Genomic DNA, 25,438 nt, shown 5'->3' on the forward strand with positions numbered 1-25,438 from the left:
TTATGGCAAGTCATTAGAAGCAGTGGGGAAACATGGCTAGAACAGACAAACCCATCACTACCCTCAAGGAGCCTGTCTCTATGGAGGGAAGCCTCCACCAACTTCAATCCCACCCCCGAAGGGTACATTTCAAGTCATAGCCGCCGATCTCTTTCCCATGCCCACAGCTACCCAGTTATTCTTGGATAAGACATCAGGAGGAGATGCTTTAGTGCTTACACTAATACGGGGACAAGACCGAAAAATTTTCTTTAAAAAGTCTGCAAAAAACCCCCACTACAAATGGCATGAATACAAGCATTTCTCTAACAGTCTAATCTAGTACTTACAGTTTTATAACTCCATCTGGGCACCTGGAACAGAGCTGCTGGCTGCTCCTGTCTTGTTTATGTCGACGCTGACCCAGCTGAACAAACCTACAGATTACAGTGGATAAAAACTCAGCTGAAGTTCAGCAGATTACACAAAATGGTATGAGCTTTCAAAAGACAGCAGACTGCTTATTCCGGAGAAGCACACAACAGCACCCTATGCAACCCCAGACTGTCCTTACAAATGGGGGCCTGATTTTACAGTGGGTTTGGTACAAATGAAGGAGGAGGATTTCTGTGTTTCAGTCTACCTCAAGAGGACACAGAACTTGAACTGAAGTGATCTTGAAGCCAGGAAGATGAACTTTCAGAGCCTCCCTTATCTAAGGGTGACTGCAGCAGGAAGCTGGGAAACACGAGGAGAGGCATTCGCAGTGAGAGATGATGAAGAAAAGAAAAGGATCGGGCCGGGGACCCATCTCCCAAAGCAGGGACACTGCTGGAAACTCAGCATGTGGACTCTGTCTCCTTAGGGCCACAAGAATCCCTAAGTGTATTCCAGCCACTCCTGTACTTTCAACTATGAAGGACAGGAGACGGAAGAGACCATCTGCTGAGCCCCTCGGCCATAGCACCCCTCCCGAAAGAACAACACCCACTCAGACTTGAAGCTAAGAGTCACAGGGACTTGCCGCCTGCCAGCTTCATAGGATAAAAGGATACCTTAGAGTAGGCCAATGAGCTGATGGGCCAAGGACAACCTGCTATTTCCCAAGTGCATACCTGTCCTAGTGTGGTCTGTGCGCCAGGCCTCCATCTTCCCCTCAGGGACACAGCTTGTAGTTTTGTTCTAATGTGCCCCCAGGAGGTTATGCGGCAGGATTAAATTCCAGTCCCAATTTTCTACTATTTTAAATATTTTCTTTCATAATTATTGATATTTTTCTAATTTATTTTATTAGCTTTTTTCAAGGTCAAGAAAAGTACTGCAGAAACTACCAATTACTAAGGCATTAGGGTGCTACTGGAAAACATTTAAATAACTTACTTTTATCCAATTTTTATCTTTAGCTAGTATAAACATTTTTTATCCATTTTGGGGGAAGAATATCACATAACACCTGTTATTTGTACAGAATTTTAAACTTCCCAAATCATGTGCACCATAATTGTCAGAATATATTTTTTTTAAAAAGATGCTTTATTGGGTGCCTGGGTGGCTCAGTGGGTTAAAGCCTCTGCCTTCAGCTCAGGTCATGATTCCAGGGTCCTGGGATCGAGCCCCACATCCGGCTCTCTGCTCAGTGGGGAGCCTGCTTCTCCCTCTCTCTGCCTGCCTCTCTGCCAACTTGTGATCTCTCTGTCAAATAAATAAATAAAATCTTAAAACAAACAAAAAAAAGATGCTTTGGCACAGGGCTGAAGCTTTGAGGAGGTAGGAAGAAAACTTCCAGGTCCGGTTGAGATAGCAAACCAAAGACATCAGAAAAGCCGAGAGCAAAGGAAGGTATAGAAAACAGGCTAAGCGATTAGAACCAAACTACAAAACCAAGAGATCTTCAGGAGTTTGGAGGTAGTTGAGGCCAAATGTAAAAAAAATAGGCAGGAGAACAGGAAGCTAGAAGACAGGCTATAGATGCCAGTTCCAAGCGCATTCCTTCCCTCCCGACGTTGTCCTGTGGTTGACTGGTCGGGAGCTGTGACAGGCAAGCCAGGCCAGGCCACTGTCTTTACACTCACAATCTTTGGTGGATACTAGCCAACTGAGTGCAGAACTGCGGTGGGAAAGGGCAGAACTTTTGAGGCCAGTTTAGGCCAGAACTACACGGACTTTCACCCTGTCCCTGACTCTCTGCCCTCTGGATCAGACACGGCACTAAGAGAGCCCCAGAGCCTGGGTGAGGCAAGAAGGGTCCCAGTCAGTTCCTGAACATCCTTGACCATCCCCTGGCAGAGCCTCACCCTCAATACCGATGGAGGGAGGCCTCCTCTGCCATAGCAGTGCCCGTGACAGACAAACAGGGGAGACGCCTCTGCCTCCAGGAGAAGCAGTCTGCCCACAGTAAAAAGTGACTCACAGAGAGGGGAAGAGATACCAGACCTCTGTTTCCCTTCCCCCGCCAGGTCTGCATCATAAGCAGCGGCAGGTGATATTACCAATAGAATAAAAAAGGATTGCAAATCCCCAAAATCCCAGGTACCCACGGAGCACAGGAAAGGTCTCCTAAATAAGTAATTGAATGGCTCTTGGCCTATAAAGAGGGATAATCTTTTCAGCTCACTACACAGTTGTCGGAAGAAGGAATAAAACACTGTCCACTGTTATGCAAATCAAAGGAGGAGGTGCTGTTCTTCAGGATATCAAACACAGAATCTTATTCCAGGACATGGATTCCTCCCTCCCCAGGAGTACTCCCCTCCCCGTGGGCCTGCCACTGTCTCCTTCATAGATTGATTCCCGGGGGAGTATTATGGTCAAACAGGGCTGTGTCTTACTCTCTGCGAAGGGAGGACTAGAAGTGGGCCTCCGAGGCAGTCTGAGCTAAAAAAGCTCCAAGCAAAAGTCATGCCTGAAGCAAGAGACACTTTCTTTTTGCTTAATTAAAGTGAGCGAAAATGTCAGTCCTTGACCGAAGTGCTCTTGCTCTCTGCAATAAGCAAAGGGCTATTATTCACTAACCCCAGATAATTCCTTCTTCCAGACCATGCTGCTTATAAGGGCTCACTTCAAATGCTGAAGAGCTGAGCCGCACTGCCGGGACAGCTGTGGTGGGAAAGTGATTGTGTACCTGTGTGTCCGGGCCTGAATTCAGGGTGACTAAACTGGTTCCTGTTAAGACAGTACTAGTATGAGAGTCATACCAGGGTTTTTGCTGTTAGGAGATGCTGCAAATTTTATTTTATATTTTACATATATTTTTATTATATTTTATATTTATATTATATTATATTTTTATAATATATATTTATGTAAATATATATTTACATATATTTTATATTATATTTCACATATAATAGATTTTACTAATCTGAAAGAAGTAAAAAGCATCAATATCCAGTTTGATGGATTAAGCAAATGAAATACTCCCCTTAAAAAAAAGTGGAACATCAGTGCTCATTTATATTGTAGATATTTATATTTATTTATTTATAATATTTATATGATATTATTATATAATATTATATATTATATAAGCCAAACTTGTATGAATAAAGTGGGATGGTATTTACATGCAATAATTAGGTCTTCTCAGTGCATGTATTAAGCTGAGGAAGTGTTAACAGCGGTTATCTTGGGTTCTTGAGGATTTCTAGGTGAGGGATTCTTTTGAGACTCTGATAACTCTAATTCTGTTTCTCCTCAGAAACACACACACACACACACACAATTATGTATAGGATTTCACAGAAAACCTTTTGGTGGATCCTCTTTCAGCTTAGTCTGTCTAATTAAGTTCTAGAACATTCTGACATGATGTTTTTCCTCCTCAACTACCACTCCCACCAGCACCCCAGAGCTAACGCAAACACAATGTCCTCAACCATCAATACCCAGGTTCATTTTGTAAGAAGGTCCCCAATTTGAGGACTTTGTTAATGCAAAAATACAGAAATGTATGTCCACTTCAGCTTGCAGCTTATCTATAGGTGGTGCGAATACATGGACACATCATCAATTTTTATCACTGAGGGGACTGAGAGTTTCAGGCAGTAGGCCCTTTAACTCCAAATAGAAACCAATGTTTCAGAATTTGACCTCCTAAACACTAGTATTGTATTCCAAGTGGAATTCATTTCCTTCTGTATTGTTGACCACTTTCATTTTTAGAAGTTATACTAGACATAAGTTATTATAATAATATTTTTGTATTTCTTAATTTCATTTTTCCATTTTATTTTATTTTATTTCTTTTCAGTGTTCTAGAATTCACTATTTATGCATCACATCCAGTGCTCCATGCAATATGTATTTCTTAATTCTACATAGAAGTAGTTTACCTTGAATAAATGGAGAGATCCTCTTCGGAGAGACCATCTGAGAGGTTAATTCCATATACCTCTTTCATGGGCTGGACCACATTCTGGGGTTAAAAACAAAAAGGAACCAGGAAAAATTTTTAGACATCTAGCATGTTAATTATTTCCAAAGATGAAGAAAATGAACCTGTGAAATTTTCCACAAAAGCAATCACAATATTTCTTCAGTTCATTCATTAAACTCAGTTAATTATTTTTTAAAAATCTGATTATATTTCCACTAAAAATACTTTGTTTTAGGGTAAAAAGCTATTAAATAACTACTAGTTCCTTTTGTATAATGCAGGAATTAGAAAACTTTTTCTGCAAAGGGCCAAATAGTAAATATTTTAGGTTCCTTGGGTCATACCATCTCTGCTACAACTACTCAACTATGCAGTTATAATGCAAAAGCCCCCATACACAATATGTAAACAAGCAGGCACAGCTGAGTTCCAATAAAACTTTATTTATAAAAAGAGGCAGTGGACTGGATTTTGACAAGTGGCTGTCATTTGCCAACTCCTATAATTATGGATTCAATCCTTATATTATCACATTTTACTTGCCATATCTACTTCTATGACTTCTGGCTATTTCTGGGAATCAGATTTCCCTAAAGCTAAATTTGGTCCTTTTGTAGTTATCTTCCCTTTTAGGTTCCCTTATATTGGTAATGTCAAATTGAACAAAGTGAATTTCCACTGGGGCTATGCAAAGACTGTGAGGCCCAGGTCCAAACCCTACCTTCCAAAAATATGCTAAGCAAGGAAATAAATGGACCTCAAGTGGATGTGCTGCTCAAAAGTGGACAGGATTCTCTTAAAAATTCTGAAGTGATAAGAAATTTATTGTTATACATGAGAACAAAAACACCAATTTTATTTCAAAATGAAACCATTTCAATAATGTCTATGCTAAATGTATTAATCTCTTAATGACCTAAATGTGAGACCCAAAGCATAAAACCCCTAAAAGAAAACATAGACAGTAATCTCTTGTACATTAGTCTTAGCAATATATTTATGATAAGAGAAACAAAAACAAAAATAAACTACTGGGACTACAAACCAAAATAAAAAGCTTTTGCATAGCAAAGGAAACCATCAATAAAGTAAAAAAAGCAACCCATTAAATGGGAGAAGATATTTGCAAATGATATATCCAGTAAGGGAATAGTAGCCAAAATATAAGAGAACATCTACAACTCAACACCTAAAAAACAAATGATCTGATAAAAAAAGATGGGGAGAAGACCTGAATGGACATTCTTCCAAAGAAGATATCCAGATGGTCAACAGACACATGAAAAGATACTCAGCATCACTCATCATCAAGGAAATGCATATAAAAACCACAATGAGATATCATTTCACACCAGTCAGAATGGCTAGCATCAAGAAGACAAGAAACAGCAGTATTGGCAAGGATATGGAGAAAAGGGAACCATCATGCCCTGTATATGGGAATGTAAATTGGTGCAATGACTGTGGAAAACAGAATGCAATTCCTCAAAAAATTAAAAACAGAATGCCATATGATATAGTAATTCCACTCCAGATTATTTACCTAAAAAAAAACACAGTAACGGTTCAAATACAAAAGACAGATGCAAACCTATGTTTATTGCAGCATTATTTACAATAGCCAAGATATGGAAGCAACCTAAATATCCATCAATAGACAAATGGATATACAAGAGGTAGTATTTATATACATATACACATGATGGAATATTACTCAGCCATAAAAAACAATGAGATTCTTGACATTTTTGACAACATGGCTAGACCTCACGGTATTATGCTAAGTGAAATAAATCAGACAGAGAAAGACAAATACCATATGATTTTACTTAGATGTGGAATCTAAAAAACAAATAGACAACAGAAACAAACTCATAAATACAGAGAACAAACTGGTGGTTGCCAGAGGGGAGGGAGTACAGGCATGGGAAAAGTAGGTGAAGGAAATTAAGGGGTACAAACTTCCAGTTATAAAATAATTAAGTCGTGAAGATGAAAAGTACAGTATAGGGAATACAGTCAATAATGTAATAACGTCGTCCTAGGTGACTACAATCAAGGTAAGCATTAAGTAATGCATAGAATTGTGAGATCACTATGTTGTACACCTGAAACTAATATAACAGTGTATGTCAACTATAGTGCAATATAAAAAAAGATTCTCATCTCTGCAGTGCCTCAAACACCACACATTAGAATGGCAAGCATGAGAAATAATGTGACTTTTTCTCTCAGCCTTCTAACAGAAAGTAGAATTTTAGAGATCATTCCCCAAGCCTCAAGCCAGACCACATAAGCTCCTCTCCCACACACCTCGGTCACTTTGGCACTGTCTCCTGCGTCTGTCATCTTCACTGGGGTGGAGCGCTGAGACACAGAGCCCTCCTCCTCCCGGTCGGTCCCAGAATCATCCTCAGAGCTGCTGGACACCGCCTCCTCGCTGGGGGGTGGCGGGGCGCTGGCTGCTGTTTTCCGTTGTAAGACAGCTTCTTCTCTATTGCTTTTGTTCCTTTAAGAAAATGAATATTGATATAAAGCATCTTTAAACCAAACCCTTGAGATTCACTATGTATGACTGTGCAACACCTTAGTCCTGGTGAAGCACAAGAAAACGGCTGTAAGCAACTAGTTTCTGGGTTCACGTTGTGATAAAGATAAAACCTTAACATTTTTCCATGAACTTGTACTGACTATATATGAATTTAAGCCGTTATAAATTCAGAACATAAACTGGTAAGTGCATGTAAACCAATGCAGAAGTCTTCTCACCACTTGGTTACTGTGCCTTCCTTTGGTAACTGAAATCAGTATTTTCAAAATTTTGGTACAATAATAGAAGACTGTGTTTGGGACATTAGTAAATTACCTAGCTACAACTTGTAAAACCTTCAAGGGAAGGTCAATATCCAAATTTCCTTCCCTTCTACGGTTTTTATCAATCACAGCATCAGCTAACGATTTGTACCATAGTAACGGGAAACTGATGAACATAAGCTAAATTTTAAAATCTGTGTTATTAGGGTGGGTATTAAGGAGGGCACGTATTGCATGGAGCATGGGTGTGGTACATAAACAATGAATTTTGGAACACCGGAAAAATTAAAAAATAAAAATCTTTTTAAAAATCTATGTTATTAGTAAATAGCTATATTTGCTAGACATTCCTACTAATAGTAGAGAATAGATGGGGAAGCAAATAAACCTCAAACTCAGATTTATAAAAGTATTTACTTTAGTTCCAAATATGAGAGTAAGAATACTGTTTTCTTTTCTTTCTTTTTTTTTTTAAGATTATTTATTTATTTATTTGACAGATAGAGATCACAAGTAGACAGAAAGGCAGGCAGAGAGAGAGAAAGGAGGAAGCAGGCTCCCTGCTGAGTAGAGCACCTGATGTGGGGCTCGATCCCAGGACCCTGGGATCATGACTGGAGCCAAAGGCAGAGGCTTTAACCCACTGAGCCACCCAGGTGCCCCTATTGTCTTCTTTTAAATTCAGAAAATATTTTATAGTAATATTTTTGGCTTTGATAAAAAACGCTTAGTATTTCAATCTTTTAAAACTATTCTCTATAAAAAACTTAAAATACCATAATATTCTGAAATGTTCTAGGAAAGGAAAGTGCAGTACTATCTGACCATGGGTTATTATATTACTATTATTATATATTATCATATATTATTATATATATCATATAATATAATATGATATATTATATGATATATATATATTATAAATATTATACTATATCATATTATATTATATGATATATATAATAGTCATAATGTTATTTTTATTTAATTTTATAAATTTATAATATTTACATTTATAATAAAATATAAAGTAATAAAATACTATTATATAATGATTACTATATTAATATTATAGAAAATAAGCTATTTTCTGACTTTCTGTAAAGTAAAAATTAAAATTAGTGGAATTTCTGTGCCATACAATAATGTAGCTGGTCATTTATGCATTTCCAGGAACTTCTTGAATTCTGAACTCCTGAGGACATCTCTTAAATTTCTTAGTTTCTGGTCTAAGGCTTAAACATTCAACTAGTATTTAAGGCCACAGAAATGGTGTATCTGGAAATAGTAATATATATCTCATTGCATAAACCACATGTAGCTAGAACCCAACCAGGATTCCATACACACCTACAAATATGATTAGGACTCAATATCTACAGTCTGGCCAGGGTTTCTGGCCAGAGTCTAAAAAAAAAAGAAATCTCATCACTTGAATCATTCAAGTTAGCGGCAATAACAGATTATGCTAGAACACATCACCTCTCAATCCAGTTTCTAAGCATGAAGACATAAACATGGTTTGACTTCTTCCTCACATTATTGGATGTAACAGTCTTCCCCAAAACAGTGTTACAGTAATACACAGAAAACTTATTAATTTCTTTATCCGAGCATATTTATTTTAATGGTTCCTCAGGATGCCACCAAAAATAAATAAAATGATTATAAATTCTTACCTAAGTATTTTATGTTGTAGGAAACTGAGAACGCCGAGTTTTTTTTTTTTTATAGGACACAACACATATTATCTGCTACCTGTTCCTAGCCATCTGTGATATTCCTAATTGAAAATAATAAAATGCACCATGTTGCTGAAATTCCTATAAATTCTTTCAATGCTGAATTCTTCAGTGATCCCAGCGTGAAGAAAAAGTTATCAGCACAGATGCAATAAATGGAATGTGCTCCAAACTATATGACTTGAAGTTATTCTTTTTGGTGCCAATTACATTGCAAGTGCCATATTGTTTTACATGAATCTTTAAAATTTCATTCTATATGCAAATCTTACCCCAAGACTGATTTTCCGGTTTCATCTGGTTTACGCACTGTAAATGGACTTGGATCTATGCCAATGGTCTTGGGCATAAAGTCACTGAAGAAAGAGGAAAGAAATGCCATATGAATCACTGTCCATCCATAGGATACTTTCATTCAATTCACATTTTTATACTATTTCTTCTTAGTCCTTACGTATATTCTGAGCCAAATATTCAGGGGAGCTTAGGTGATCAAGGCCATAAAGTCCCATGAACTAATGGCACCAGTAACTTCAATGCTATCGGTCTTCACTGGGCATTTTTTTCATGATTCTGAGACCCAGTGGTTTTGGAATTTAAGATTTTTCTCTACTGGAACAGAGTTCTATCTAAATCACTGCCACGATGTGTACACTTTGTTTAGACATCAGAATTACTTTTCAGGTAAAACTAAACTCATAAGACCAAGGGCAAAACACTAAGTACTCGGTTTTACCACGTTTTTATTATAATAGACTACCTCGGAAGGCTGACATAATAATCAAAAACACAGAAGTGTTTGAGTTGAAGTATCACCCTCTACCTTATTAGGCTGGGGTTAATTCATTAAAACACTGTCGGGACACTTTAAATAGAAACTTCTAGTTTACCACATACTAAGATAAGCTGAAGCTCTCTCCACACTGTGCAAGGCCTACTTCCCGATTATTGTAACCAGACCGAACTCCTCAGAGGTGCCAGAAAGACCGGAGTTGCATGGTTTATGCTAATGAAACTTAATGGCCTGGCAAGGATATTACTCCAAGTGTGACCCATTACATTTTTTTTTAAACATTTTATTTATTTATTTGACAGAGAGAGATCACAAGTAGACAGAGAGGCAGGCAAGAGAGAGAGAAGAGGAAGCAGGCTCCCTGCTGAGCAGAGAGCCCGATGCGGGACTTGATCCCAGGACCCTGAGATCATGATCTGAGCCGAAGGCAGTGGCTTAACCCACTGAGCCACCCAGGCGCCCCCCCCATTACATTTTTTGAAGGAAAAGAAAGTAAAATGGAATCTGATCCAAATGCCTATTGCACTTGTGGCAAAGCAAGACATAGCTATATAGACTAGGAAAACTCAAGTTCAAATATTCTTATAACAGTCTCAGGACACTCACAACGTACCGTGCTGAGCTTGTCATAGCCAAGCAAAAGGTATCATCAAAACTACTCAGTTCATACGGTCGAAAGAACTCGTTGTGGATGTCAATCTCTTCTTCATATCGGTGGAATTTCTTCACTATTAACTTCTTTAAGTTCGCAGCACAGATAACTAAGAGAGATATGTCTATTACTCATAAAGTCTTCAGATGACATCTGGCAAACAAGGTTCAGCTCCTGCCTCTAGCACTCATACACTTGGGAAGGAGATGATATATGTACACAGAGTATACAGTGCAAAGCCAAGTGTGACAAGCCCCAAGGAGGCAGGAAGACGCCTGGAAGTCTGGGTGGGAACAGGGAGTTTTTTAGAAATCAAACTATTCAGGTCTTTAAATTCTTTTTTACTCATAAATAAATACCTTCTGCCTTCTAGATAAAAATTGTGCAGTTATTTCACTATATTTTCTTTTATATTTCAAATCATGGCCAACAGTAGACTGTTGTTCATGGCCAACATTAGACTGTTAAAGTCCTTTCCTTTCTCCTAGAACAAAAACCTTCTTTGCAATATGAGTTATGATTTTTCCCAGAATTTCAAGGTTGTAAGTACTTTTAAAAAATTAATTAATAATTTACTAAGAACTAAAAATCATTTGTAATCTTCTTAATTTATGGCCTTTACCATCCAAAGTTGGAATACCTAACCATGATTAGATGGGAGGCCTCAAAGAGGAACATTCCAGATTGGGAACTGATCTTACTTAGTGCCCTTTCACAACTGGGAAGACGGACTTCTTCAAGGTCAGGGAATCAGTAACAGCACTACATTCTATTTAAAACCAAGCAATTATTTCAATTTGGAAACATCATTCAAATGTATTGTATATTTGAGGTCATTCATTTAACATAAAAAATGTCCTGCCTTTCTGACAAATTACATGTTAGTGACTAAAATGTACTTTTATATACACGTATGTATCTTTTTCCACTGCTTAGATACAGGAGAAGATTTTATTTCTCCTTGTGAGTGGGTCTTCACTTCTTTCCCATTATCCCCAAATACCTAGAAATATAATCAGTACTAACTTAAAAGGGTAAACTAATATATTATATCCATTAGACATTTCAGGGACATAACTAATAACTATAAAACACAGTACAAGCTCCTGGTCTACTTGGATAAAAGAAGTATAACATAATCACTGCCCCTAGAAAGCTATCTAAGATGTTAAAATCCCCTATTATAGCAGCAACATGAAACTGAGTAGTCATTCATGTCTTTTTAATGAAATATTATATGCAAAGAATTTAATGCTTCAAGTTCATTTAGGAATAATTATAAAATATATTGGTATAAAAACTAAGAGAGAAACAGTGTACCTACCTTCATCATACGGTAGTGGTAAATGTTTTATTACCTCTGGAGTCCACCAGTAAGTGTAACTATAAAATTTAAAAAAATAAGTGAAAGAATAAGATGGGCCAAATGTAAGGGCTGGCTTTCTTTATAATTCACTGGGTAAAAGGGGTTTATGGTCTACTGTAAGATGCTGCTGGGCATAGGAGGTCTTCAACACGTTCATTTCTTTCCCAACCCCTTTCTTGTTTCAGCTATGTCACAGATCTACAAAAATGCCATGAGCACACCTGAGAATCAAGAGGTTCTGATGTTACTGACTTTTAGCTAAAAAATATTTGGGTATACTAAGCCAGATTCTAGGAGCTGCTGGTTACTTCTCCCCAGAGACTGTGCCTGCATTACTCAGCAAGCCAATGAGCAGCGGGACCTTGACCCAAGTGCTATCAGCAACACTGTCTTGCCATCTAAGAACTAGATTACTTTTTCCACTCTGCTCTATGGATAGGGGTCTGTGTGTATAGTTAATTACAACAGTTAAGCAAAATCATTAAGTGAATGGATAGTCCTAAAGAACAAGGTCCCTTAGAAAATAGTGGAGGCCCTGTTAATCTTTAACAGTAAATATTCGCTACTTCATTACAGAGGCCAGTCAGAGGAAGGTAGGGAATTTCAATCACCTGGATTTCTGCCAGAAGATGCATCTGCTCTGAGCCAACATCTGAAATGTCGAATTTAATTCTAAATCAAATTCTGATATATTGGATTTTTAGGGGAAAGACCCTATATCAAAGTTCATGAGTGCTAGGAAGGGGAATGATGTGAAATAGTATATCAAAATGTATTAAAAATATAGATTTTCGGGGCACCTGGGTGGCTCAGTCAGTTAAGTGGCTGCCTTTGGTTCAGGTCATGATCCCAGGGCCTGGGATCAAGCCCCATGTCAGGCTCCCTGCTCAATGGACAGCCTGCTTCTCCCTCTCCCTCTGCCTGCCACTCTGCCTACTTGTGCTCTCTCTACCTCTGTCAAATAAATAAATAAAATCTTAAAAAAAAAAAAAAAAGATTTTCAAAAGGTTCAGAAGTAAAAAAAAAAAGGGCCTCTGACCAAAAATGCTAAAAGGATAATTTTAAATAAATGAAAAGTTTTCTAAAAATAAAACGCTGACATTACAATCTTGGATAATCCCAATTATGAAGATGTGGGGGTATTTAAATGAAATGGGCAACAGAGAGAAGTCTCCTAGAGATGGCAAGCAGAATATATAACTGAGGATGATTGAAAAAAGGAACATGAAGCCTAATTAACTGTGAGAGGGAAAGTGAGATGGTAACAGGAAAAGTTCTTCAAGCTTTGCTTGAGACTGAAGTTATGCTTTACAACAGTCCTTCTTGAAATTCAGTGCACGCACAAACACTTGGGAGATCCTGTAAAAGGACAGGTTCTGATTCAGTAGGGCCTGAGATTCTGTGTTGATGAGAAGGTCCTGGGTGACACCAGAAAGGTCAGTCCTCACATTGCTTTTTGCATAGCAAGGCTTTAGAGCATGAAAAGAACAGAAAAGGATTATGCCAGCTGCTTGTGGATAATTCATTCAATCTTTCAACATTTACGGAGCACAACTGTGTGTCTGACACAGAGAATAGTGTTAGAAATGCTGTGTTGAAAATAATGACAGAAAAAGCAGAGCTACTTAATCCCAGCACTCTTTCGATCTTCAACAGTCATGAGAAGTTTCATGCTGGAAAGATAAAAACAAGAGAACAGAGAAGCATGTACAGCCCAAGAGATGAAAGGAGACAGCAGAGCATCTCTAAAAGAATTCAAGTGTCTTGGTACCACTGGGGCTTAATCATCTTTCCAAAAAGAGTTAAGAATGGAACTTACACTAAAAATGGGCAAATGCAGTCTCGATGCTTGAAAGTGAGAGGGTAATAGATTCCGGAACTATACACCAATGAGTGTGATGTCAATTCTAGCAAGATAACAGAATCAAGTATTAAGTAGAGATATGTTGTGAGTAACCTAAAAAGATGACCAGTGACTTCCATGAATCCACTTCCAAAAGATACCAGTCTAATCTCATTTGCTTTTCTAATAGGAGAATCAGACCATCAGATCAGAAGAATGAAAAGGCATGGCTTAATTGTTTAAGGGGTATGTGTGTGTGTGTGTGTGTATACACAAGCATGTGTACATGGGTGTAAATTCTATTTTGTAATCACTTAATCTTGGCAGAGGAGGAAAATAAAAAAAGTATCGGCTAACATATAAGGAATTTCCTAAAGAATGTTCTTCACCATTAGCTTCCCTCAGATAAAGAAGTAAACATAATAAAGAATGTGTTTAAGCTCAGAATGTATCAGGTGGAGAAAAAGAATTAAGAGAGCATCTGTTAGTGACTTGAAACAGGCCACAGATTTTTTTTTTTTCTGAATGTTACTAAACTGTATCTCCCTACGCAGGTTAAAGCAATGTAACCATACTTTTTTTTTTTTTTAAAGTCCAGCTCTACGGGGTGGGTCTCAGAAGCAAAAGCCCCTGAGAAACCCCTGCCCTAGGGAAGATGAACTGAGACCAACGGAAGATGAGAGCTCAGAAGCAAAAGCCCCTGAGAAACCCCTGCCCTAGGGAAGATGAACTGAGACCAACGGAAGAAGAGAGGGCTCAGCCCAAGGCAGGGGCGAGATCTTGGTTACCATTACCCCTGAGTACGTTTACTCAGAGGAAGAGACCGGAAGCAGTAGAGAAACCTGCTTTGGAACCAGGGATCAGATGACTGAGACTGCAAGTTCGTGCTACTTCTTCCTTTGCAAACAACACCTCATAAGTCAGCTGCTCTCTCTTCTTTGGTTGCTGTTATGAAGAGTGCTCAATTCCACTGGCTCACTCACAAAGGAAGGTTAGGGAGACTTCAAAAAAAAGACTCTTTATTTCCCCTAACGAACATGGGAACCCTCTGAACTAGCACAAGGACTTTAGCAAAGCTATCAATATTTGTGAATGAGATAGAGAAATGGGGGCAGGAGGACAGTATAGTTAAATGATGACCGTAGAGTCAGTTACAGCCATTTTAATAATTCCAACCCAAAATTATGAAACAATGTTAAGGTGGAAGGAGTCGTCTGGTGGTGTCCCAGAGGGCTCTGCCATCTACCTTATTCTAGTTAATATTTTTCATCAAGGATTTGTATCAGGATCAAGAAGACCAGCTGATTATATCTAAAGAAGCTGCAAATTCATTAGTAATGTTAATAAAAAAGTAATACAATTAAACCTTTTCTCTTGGAAGCAAGCAAAGCATATATGACCATGACCAAGAATGCTCGAATGAGCATACAAGAATGGTATAGATAAGGCCTGGTAGCAGGTCATGTTAAAAACACTTGGGAGTTCTAATGGACAGGAAGCTCAGAGAGTCAACATTATGATGGCATTGCTAAAAACAGCTAGTGCAATCTTATAGTTAATGATAAACGCAGAGTAACCAGGATAAGAGGAGTAATGGCTCCAGTGGGTTCCACGATATTTGGCACAAATCAGATCAAACTGTGACCATTACTGAACCCAAGTCTGGGCACCAGAGTTGAAAAAGAACACTGCTGTGGACTGGGATCCGTAAGAGAAGAGCATTCTGAACCCCGAAGAGACTTGAAATCACAGTTCGTGAGGAATAGCTGGGGAGAGTGGGGCTGTTTATCCTAAAGAAGAGATTCTGAGAAGGTGTGAACTCGTCTTCAAATAGTTAAAAGACCATAAAGTGGATAGGGAAATCGTGTTCTTAAGGTCTCAGTGGGTCGAACTGAGATTAGTAGGTAAAGGTACAGAGCAGCAGATCTCAGGTGATGTGGGGAAGAACTGTATAAGTGGACTGTCTGAAAAGAACCTCCTCAACCAGACACCGCCCAGGGGACAAATCAGGACTGGTTGCGCACAGGCCGGATGACCTCTCCTGGGGAGACGCAGAGGAAACTCATATATCAGACAGTGAACAGGGCCAGGAAACCATCCAACTCTGGGTTAATGAATTAATTAGCGCTTAATATGTAAAAACATCTCAGTGACCTGATAAACACTGAGTCAATAAATAGCATCTTGGATGATGTATGACACATTAACCTAAATCAGGACAAAACTTCATCTAGCAGTTCTGGGCAGACAGATAAATGTGGGATTCTGAGTAATGGAAGTAGTTACTTCAAGAGGTCCTGGTTTGGATGAATTCTAGTCAGAGCAAAAATTATTCCCCCTTCCCTTATCATTCAATAAAAATATACCAGAGTTGGGGCATCTGGGTGGCTCAGTGGGTTAAAGCCTCAGCCTTCAGCTCGGGTCATGATCTCAGGGTCTGGGGATCGAGCCCCGCATTGGGCTCTCTGCTCAGCAGGGAGCCTGCTTCCTCCTCTCTCTCTGCCTGCCTCTCTGCCTACTTGTGATCTCTGTCAAATAAATAAATAAAATCTTAAAATATATATATATATATATATATATATATATATATATATATATATACACACACACATACCAGAGTAAACACTGGTACACACAATATAAAATATGGTATGGTCACCCAGTTTGGAAACACAAGCAAATACATATAAAGTGGGTATTGATATCATATCATAATAAGTGATAAAATAATATTATCTAAGTTTCCAGATTTTATGGTCATCCTGGATGATTTTTAAATAAATTTTACAACTAGGGAATAGATTCTCCTTAAAGAATAATCACAGTACTGACATCTGTTGGGTTTGCTGTGTAGTAAGCATTTATATTATTCCATCTGATGCTCAGAAAAATGTACAAGTTAGATGATATTATTATCTCTATTTTACTGATAATGGCCACTGAGACTGAGACCAGTTATGTAACTTGCCCACAGTCACTCAGGTTTAAACTGGAGGCCATCTGTCCAGAACCTGGCCACTTTAGGACTGTGTGGATTCTGTGTCAGACCCAGTACTAAGTAATTCCCACACAGTTTCTCACCTAATCCTCAAAATGACCCTGTGAGGTGTACATAGTCCTCTCCATGTTACAGATGAGGAGAAGGGTTTCTGGAGTTCGGCAGGTCAGAGGTCACACATTGGCAGAAATTCTAACTCTGCCCCACCCAACCGTGATGTCTAAGCTCTCACCCAGTTAACTTCCTCTGGCTAAAATATTCATTTTATCTAAGAATTATAATATTAGCTGTCACCAAAATAACCAGTTTCGTGGGTGACATCGGAAAGTCCAAAATAAAAATGTGTCTTACAGTATTTTTAAGTACTGTTTATAACCAATATGTACTCTTGATAGCATAAACTGATTTTTTGGAATTGTGATATTCTGGGAGAAAAAACCAGGAGACCAAACCAACTGAGAGAGCCATATTATCTACTTTGATAAAACTTTATTTTCAAAAAAAATTTGATTCTTGCTGAGTCATCTAATGAGCTGAATTATCTCAGTCAAGACACATTCTCTCTGCAATCTCAGTTTCCTTTTTTTTTTTTTTTTTTTAAGAAAATGGAGCTATAACAGCAGCTTCTTTTGATGCAACAAATAAGCTCTGACCACCTCCTGTCTTAGTGATCAGTTATGTAACTCAAGGTACGCAAGTGGTTTAATGTACACTTGCAATACACGAGTTCGTTTCTGCAGGAGTAAATTGAGTTTTGGTTCTTCCCAACCTGTGTGTTAACAGCTTTAATACTGGAAGGTAATATTTAATTTTGGAAAATCACCCACATTTACCCATTGTCAATTGCATCACTAGAGTTAAATATGGGTATTTACACTCATCTCTCACCCAATAAACATAATTAGTTCTACTTTTTTATCAGCAAAAATTCAGAGGCAATCATTTAATGCAAAAACCAGCAGTGCTTCATTAACAGGGAAAGTAAACTCAAATAGTAAGTTGGTTATTCCAACAACATGCACTTAGAAGAACAAATCTGAGAACAGAAACTGACCCATCCCTATATATTCTAGCACTCCTGAAGTAACACAGAATTTGATAACAGCTGTAACATCAGCACTTGCTAATTGTACAGTTGCCTGTGGTCTGTCCACACAATGAAGCCCAGACTAGCACTGACCCCCATAGTGTTTGGGAAGCACTGTTGCACAAAATAAGGGCCATAGTAAACTGATGCTGTGAGAGAAAAGCATTATGAGAGAACTTGACCTTGTAGGCCTCTAAGAAGAATGCACCAGTCTCCAGCCTCCTGTGTGTGAAAATTTTGCTTGTGTGGCCAAACTCACTACATTAGTACATTATGCCTCAGTTAAAAACACTAATGAGTCTTCTCACTAAACCCTCACAATGACTCTGAAGTGTGTCTACCATTCACATCTGCAGGTAAGAAAAATGAGGTGGGGAGAGGTTAAAATAACTAATCCAAGGTCACTCAGGTACAGAATCAACCTGACCCAGAGGCTAGACTACAGGTAAAAACTTTATTTCTTTTGAGAATATTAATATCAATTCCACTGTCATCAAAAAAACCTAAAATGGCTATTGACTCTAGAAAGGCCTGGGTAAAGGAGATGTTGGGGATGGTGTCTGCCACCCGGGTCACTGTTCTAGTTCCCCATCTTCACCGGTGTCACCAAGAGCAGGTTATGCTTCCGGAAAGAAACACCATTAGCATTCCAAAGTGATGCTGCTTGGACCCCTCACTTGAAAGACCAAAGACTGACTCCTTAAATATGAGGGTTCTTTTCAGTTCCACATTTGTAGGAAGCACTCAGAAATAATGTTGATGGTTTGTCTTAGTGATTAGCTTTTCTTCAATGATGAAGTTCTGAAATTTTCTATCTTACAAAAAATGAAAGCCACCAATTGTTAATGACAATTTCCCAGATCTAGTATCAGGACACCAACAACACGGAGTTCTTCACAGCAAACGTGTAGTAAGACTACTTTAGCCTATGTGATTATGACTCAAAAATGAAAATATTTCATACTCAAAGTAACATCAAATCTGAGTTTATACAGTAGACTAGAAGAATACCTTCTTCTTGTTGGTAAAAGTCTCATGGTATTTTTATGATGCAAATAAAAATCTGTTGGGAGTTCCCAGAGATGAGGTTTCCCTTCAGTGGGATGAAAAACCCCCAGGAAGAGATTAATGGAATCTTGTCTATCAGCATCTAAAAAGCAAAAATAGGCATTTTAGGAAATCACTACTGACATATACAACTCAGGAGAATGTTTTCTCAGGAGGAGAAGGGTACAACTGTGATTTCATAAAACATACCTTTGAAAATAATAGTATTTATACTTCAGAAGTCACACACATCTAAAATCTAAAATAGTCACAAAATCTAAAACAGTCACCAAGATTTTGAGCAGAATTAAGATCTTGCTTCCAGTTGTTTCCTTTTAGCTCCATTCCTTTCATAATACAGAGGACAGTGAACACATATTGCTTCTTGAATTTTGAGAGACTCTTAAAAATCAAGAACTGCCATAATACCATAGTGATTTTATTTTTAGGTAAGAACACATTTTCACCATTCTTCAGTCTTCCAGAAACAAATACATCTTTACTTTGTTATAAAGACAAGAAGACAGTGTCAGAAACAAATAAGCAAAATGATCCCACAGCTACCCCTATTCTGTTGCACAACCTTGAACAAGTTGCTCTCCATAGCTTCCACTTCTAATCCTTGAAAAGACAGTCTCCATTTCTTTAGCAGAGACAGTGTTTATAACAGTTTCTGTCCCCTCAGCAGTGGGCCTGGCCCATTCCCTTCTGGGTTTGATAATGAAGGCAGAGTGGGCACATGGGTAACAGCCTCATTCTAACTATTCAACCACTCCAAAATTACTAACCACATATGCACATATATTGTACTTCCTTCCTCTTATAATTATATTTTGGTAAAAATGATGATGAGCACTAAAGGGTCTCATGAAGCACCCTTCCCATTCTGCACCGTCTCCCCTCGCCCCACCTCCCGCCACAATCCTTCATTGTTTCCCCTCATTTCCTGCCTCCCATTCTTGTCTCAGAGCCCTGTGTATTCAAGTTTAGGGCAGACATGCACGATTAAAATAATACCCTCTTTCTGAAAATGAGCACAGAACTAAAAAGCACAGTAGAAATGACTGCTTTCGAAACAAGATAACATTACCATAAAATCAATCTTCTTCCAACAGCTATAGTGAACACAGCTATCTCTAAAATTAGCAACATTGTTCTCATTGAACTATTTGGTCATCTCAGCAAAAGCAATAAATGAAATACGGCACATCAAACATGTATTAGTGTTATTACTTTTTGACAGGAAGTGTTCCATTAAAGCAGCATTTACCTTTCAGGCCAAAAGTAATGTATAAAAGGGATGTGTTTATAACCTGAGCAAATTTGGGGCCTTTCTGCCACTTTTGAGAGAAAACAAGTATTAAATGATGCAGACATTACCTCCCCAATTTGTACCCTCTTTACATGATGCAAAAGTAAACATACCACTTTTTTCCCTAAGATTTGATTGATTGATTGATTGATTTAGAGCAGTGGGGAGGGGCAGGGAGCAAGGGAGAGACTCTCAAGCTGATTCCACACAGAGCCTGGAGCCCAGTGCAGGGCTTGATCTCAGGATCCTGAGATCATGACCTGAGCTGAAACACAAAGAGTCAGATGCTTAACCAACTGAGCCACCCAGGGGCCCACATATTGCTTTTATAGCAATTACATTCTTTATGCTTCCTGTATAGTCTTAATGGCACTTAATAATTCATGCTATGCAGGACCTCAAGACATCTTACTACTATCTAGAGAAGCTTTCCATCTTCAGCCATGTTTTCAAGGAGCCTTTCCTCCTTTAAACCTCATAACTGCTTCCTTTAACTTTTAACAAGTATGATAAAATGTGAGCGGTGAGAAACATAACCCAATGAAGGCTACTGCTTCAAAGGATCATAATGAAGACTTGCTGAATGTGCTGCTGTTTCTATAAATATGTATCTGTGATGGATATGGTCACTAACCAAGGATTCTAAGACCAGTTTAATGAGCCTGGGGTTCTTTTCCAGGCTAGTCTTGACTGCAAGTAAGACAACCACCCTCGGGAAGACAGTAGAACTTTGGATATGGACACGAGCTTAACACAGGTGGGTTCTCTGCAGTTGTGGATAATAAGAGGGCAATGACTGCCTATTTTTTGTACTCAATCACACTTTAAAGGAAAAGAGAGTAATGGACCAGTCACACTTCACTCAAATAGCTAAACACTAACCACTTTTATTATGTATGTATTAAATAGATCAGGCTTGAATCGAACAATTCTTTTTTTTAATAACAATTCTTTTTATTTTTAATTAGCAAAAAATAAATTTTAGAACTAGAATATTTATTATTCTAATGTTAAATTAAGTATGTGATGAAGTGGGCTCTGAAATCAATAATGGAAAGAAATGTTACTCAATAAATACCCATTAAATGTGAGAAAGGCAAAGATCAACACCCTAACAGAAAAAGAGAAATGAGCCATTTTTGAAAGAAATAGAAACAGATAAACCTACCAAAATTCAACCTTACTAGTTATCAAACAAATGCAAATTAAAACAGAATACCACTTTTTACTTGCTTAGGCTGGCGAATACTTATCAAAATGGGCACTTCTATAACTCTGCCTAGGGAATATTAACTGCTGTACAGTATCCTTTCTCTAAGGCAATTTGGCAACCCAGGGGTTCCCTGCTTTCTGAAAGTCTGCATTACGCCACTTTGCTTGGAAAAGACCTACATCAGTACCTCTCATGTTAATGGAAAGAAATCTGAAGAGGTTTTTAACTTTTATGAAAATAGCTGTTACTTTGCTAACGCAAGTTTTTCCTAAAAGCAAAGTAGTGTAACTCAAACTTCTGGAAAGTGAGGGGGATACTCCCCACTTTATGTCATTTCAACTTACCAAAGTTTTCATGGGGTATACACACACACACACACACACACACACACACAAATACATACATATTTATATATAGATAGATACAGATACAGATATGTTCAGAGCTTTAAATATATATACATATGTATTTATGTATAGATAGATATAGTATAGATATTTTCAGGGCTTTAAATATACATATATTTATATTTATTATAAACACACACACACACACACACACGCACACATACTTAAAGCCCTGAAAATATTTATACTCTCTGACCTAATAAATATGCTTCTAGAATTTCCATAAGATAATATCAAAGATATGCCAAAAAAGAGTATATGTTTAAAGATGTTTAAGAGGAAGCAAAATGCAAAATAATAACTAAATAAATTATGATTTGTTTCTGTGTTTCTAAAGGATAGACTGCCATAAAGCAACTAAAATCATGTTGTAGAACAGGGGCCCACGTGTGGGGGCCGAGAGCTGAAGCAGAAGTACTGCGGCTGTTCACACAGAGGTGACCCTTTCTGGCACCAGCATGGCAGCAGGCAGGATGAAAAACAGCAGAAGCATTTAGGGTATATTTTGGGGCAGAGACAATGAGATTTGTCGAGAGATGTGACTGGGACAGTGGAGATAAGTAAGGAAAATAAAGAAATCAGGGATGATTCCAAGGTTTCTGAACTGAGCAACAGGTGCTGAGGTGGAAAAGGCAAGTGGAAACACAGGTTTAAGTCAGAGGAAGGGACTTCTGCCTCAGAAATGATCGATTGAGGGATGCCTGGGTGACTCAGTGGGTTAAAGCCTCTGCCTTTGGCTCAGGTCATAATCTCAGGGTCCTGGGATCGAGTCCTGCATTGGGCTCTCTGCTCCGCAAGCAGCCTGCTTCCCCTGCTCTCTTTGCCTGCCTCTCTGCTTACTTATCATCTCATCAAATAAATAAATAAAATCTTAAAAAAAAAAAAAAGAAATGATCAGCTTGAGACTCTTATTAGATACCCGTGGTATTAAGAAATTTGGGCCCCAAGGGACGCCTAGGTGGCTCAGTTGGTTAAGCAACTGCCTTCCGCTCAGGTCACCATCACTGGGTCCTGGGATTTAGTCCTGCATTGGGCTCCTTGCTCAGCAGGGAGACTGCTTCTCCCTCGCCTGACGCTCCCCCTGCTTGTACTCTGCTCACTCTCTCTGACAAATAAACAAAATGTTAAAAAGAAAGAAAGAGAAAAGAAATTTGGGCCCCAAGATCTTTCCTCCCTAGCTTCATACCCACAAATATTTCATATCACGCAGCAAAAGGGACTTTGCAGATATAAGTGAGGTTACTAACTACTCACTCCAAGACTGGGCAATTATCCTGTATTATCTTGGGGGGGCCTACTGTAATCACATGGATCTTTCAAAGGCAGAAGAGGAAAGTAGAAAGGAAGGCAGAGATAGTAGAAGCACAAAAAGGATTCAATGTGCCACTGCCAGCTCTGAAGATGGAGTGGGCCAGAAGTCAAGGAAGGCAAGCGGCCTTCAGAAACTGAGAATGAACCTCAGGCAACAGCCAGCAAGGCCACAGGGACTTCAGTCATGGGATTCTACCACTGACCTCAAACCTCAACAAGCCTGGAAGCTTCCAGGTAAGAGCCCAGGTTGGCCAACACCAACTTAATTTTGGCTTCTTTTGACTTCATTTGACTTAACTGCTTTCATTTTTACCAGCCTTGTGAGACCTTAAGCAGAGAACACAGCTGAGGAATGCTGTGCCTAGACTTCTGACCCACAGAAACTATGACATAATAAATGGGTGTTATTTTAAGGCACTAATTTTGCTGTAATTGATTAAGAACCTGTAGAAAAGTAACATAATATTCAAGAAGAGATGCTAGCTAGGTGGGCTTTTGGAAAAATGAGTCCAGAGCTCTGTAGAGAAGTCAAGGTTAGAGACACAAAGGTGAGCATCAAATGCACAGTATTTACGAGCTGGATGAGATGCCCCTAAGGTAAAAGTATAGAGAGAAAAGAGAAGGGGGTTTAGAAATGGGGCAGGAGATGTCACCAGGGAGACTGAGTGAGAGATCACAGAGGTGAGTTTCAAGAAACAAGGAGTGGGTCACCCGTGATTAAAAACTGCTGAAAGACTGAGAAAGATAAAGAGAGGGGGTGCCTGGGTGGCTCAGCGGGTTAAAGCCTCTGCCTTCGGCTGAGGTCATGATCCCAGGGTCCTGGGATCGAGCCCCACATTGGACTCTCTGCTCGGCAGGCAGCCTGCTTCCTTCTCTCTCTGCCTGCCTCTCTGCCTACTTGTGATCTCTGTCTGTCAAATAAATAAATAAAATCTTTAAAAAAAAAAAAAAGATAAAGACAGAGAGATGACCTTGGATTTGGCAATAGGGAGAGGGCTGGTGATTCTAACAAGCACAGGTTCAGCAGCAATGGCAGGGCAGATGCCGTGAGGCAGGTGGAGAGAAAAGGACAGGAGAGGAAACACGCACGCAGATCACTCAAGAGGTTTTGCTTAGGAAACCAAGGAAATAGGACTGTAGCTGGACGGGGCATGGGACTGGGTATGTTAAGGAAAGATCCGATTGATAATACTAAGGAGGGCTTTCATGCATCATGGGAATGAGGCAGAGGAGCGGGGACTGAAGATGTGCAGCCATGAGAGTCTACTTATAGGCAAGCATGAAGTGATGGGACTCAAAGCATGGCAGGGGGCTGGCCTAAGATGGGCCAGGGCTGCCACGTTACTGAATTGCTCTATGAGTTCTAGTAGTTTGGGGGTAGAGTCTTTGGGTTTTCCATGTAAAGTATCATGTCATCTGTGAAGAGAGAGAGTTTGACTTCTTCAATGCCAATTTGAATACGTTTTATTTCTCTTTGTTTTCTGATTGCTGTTGCTAGGACTTCTAATACTATGTTGAACAAGAGTGGTGAGAGTGGACATCCTTGTCATGTTCCTGATCTCAAAGGGAAGGCTGTCAGCTTTTCCCCACTGAGGATGATATTCGCTGTGGGTTTTTCGTAGATAGATTTTATGAAGTTGAGGAATGTTCCCTCTATCCCTATACTTTGAAACGTTTTAATCAGGAATAGATGCTGTATCTTGTCAAATACTTTTTCTGGATCAACTGAGAGGACCATGTTGTTCTTCTCTCTTCTCTTACTGATTTGTTCTATCAAAATCAATGTACAGAAGTCAGTTGCTTTCTTATACACTAACAATGAAAATACAGAAAGGGAAATTAGAGAAATAATTCCATATAGCATCAAGAACCATAAGATACTGGGAATAAACCTAACCAAAGAGGTAAATGATCTGTACTCGAAGAACTATAGAACACTCATGAAAGAAACTGAAGACACCAAAAGATGGAAGACCATTCCATGCTCATGGATTAGAAGAATAAATATTGTTAAAATGTCTATACTGCCTAGAGCAATCTATACTTCCAATGCCATTCTGATCAAAATTCCACTGACATTTTTCAAAGAGCTAGAGCAAACAATCCTAAAATTTGTATGGAACCAGAAGAGACTATGAATTGCCAAGGAAATGTTGAAAAAGCAAAACAAAAGTGGGGGCATCACGTTGCCTGATTTCAAGCTTTACTACAAAGCTGTGATCACCAGACAGCATGGTACTGGCACAAAAACAGACACATAGACCAGTGGAACAGAGTAGAGAGCTCAGATATGGACCCTCAACTTTATGGCCAAATAATCTTCGACAAAGCAGGAAAAAATACACAGTGGGAAAAAGACCATTTCTTCAATAAATGGTGCCAGGAAAATTGGACAGCTATGTGTAGAAGAATGAGACTCAACCATTCTCTTACACCATACACAATGATAAACTTGAAATGGATAAAAGACCTCAACATGAGGAAGGAATCTATCAAAAT

The 25,438-nt window shown here is 38.8% G+C and overlaps 1 protein-coding gene across 3 annotated transcripts in view; it reads right to left on the bottom strand.

Moving 5' to 3' along the window:
* FIG4 (FIG4 phosphoinositide 5-phosphatase) overlaps positions 1–25,438 on the bottom strand; it is a 125,531-nt gene that overhangs the window by 36,817 nt on the left and 63,276 nt on the right. For all 3 annotated transcript variants that reach the window (XM_059176874.1, XM_059176875.1, XM_059176877.1), the window contains 7 exons: positions 18,661–18,799; positions 11,680–11,738; positions 10,317–10,464; positions 9,183–9,266; positions 6,668–6,863; positions 4,311–4,393; positions 330–416 (listed from right to left, as the gene is read on the bottom strand). In XM_059176874.1, the coding sequence (XP_059032857.1) occupies positions 330–416; positions 4,311–4,393; positions 6,668–6,863; positions 9,183–9,266; positions 10,317–10,464; positions 11,680–11,738; positions 18,661–18,799 (796 nt within the window). The remainder of the gene's footprint in view (positions 1–329; positions 417–4,310; positions 4,394–6,667; positions 6,864–9,182; positions 9,267–10,316; positions 10,465–11,679; positions 11,739–18,660; positions 18,800–25,438) is intronic.

This window comes from Mustela lutreola, chromosome 6 (assembly GCF_030435805.1).
Source record: "Mustela lutreola isolate mMusLut2 chromosome 6, mMusLut2.pri, whole genome shotgun sequence".
Classification (NCBI taxonomy): domain Eukaryota; kingdom Metazoa; phylum Chordata; class Mammalia; order Carnivora; family Mustelidae; genus Mustela; species Mustela lutreola.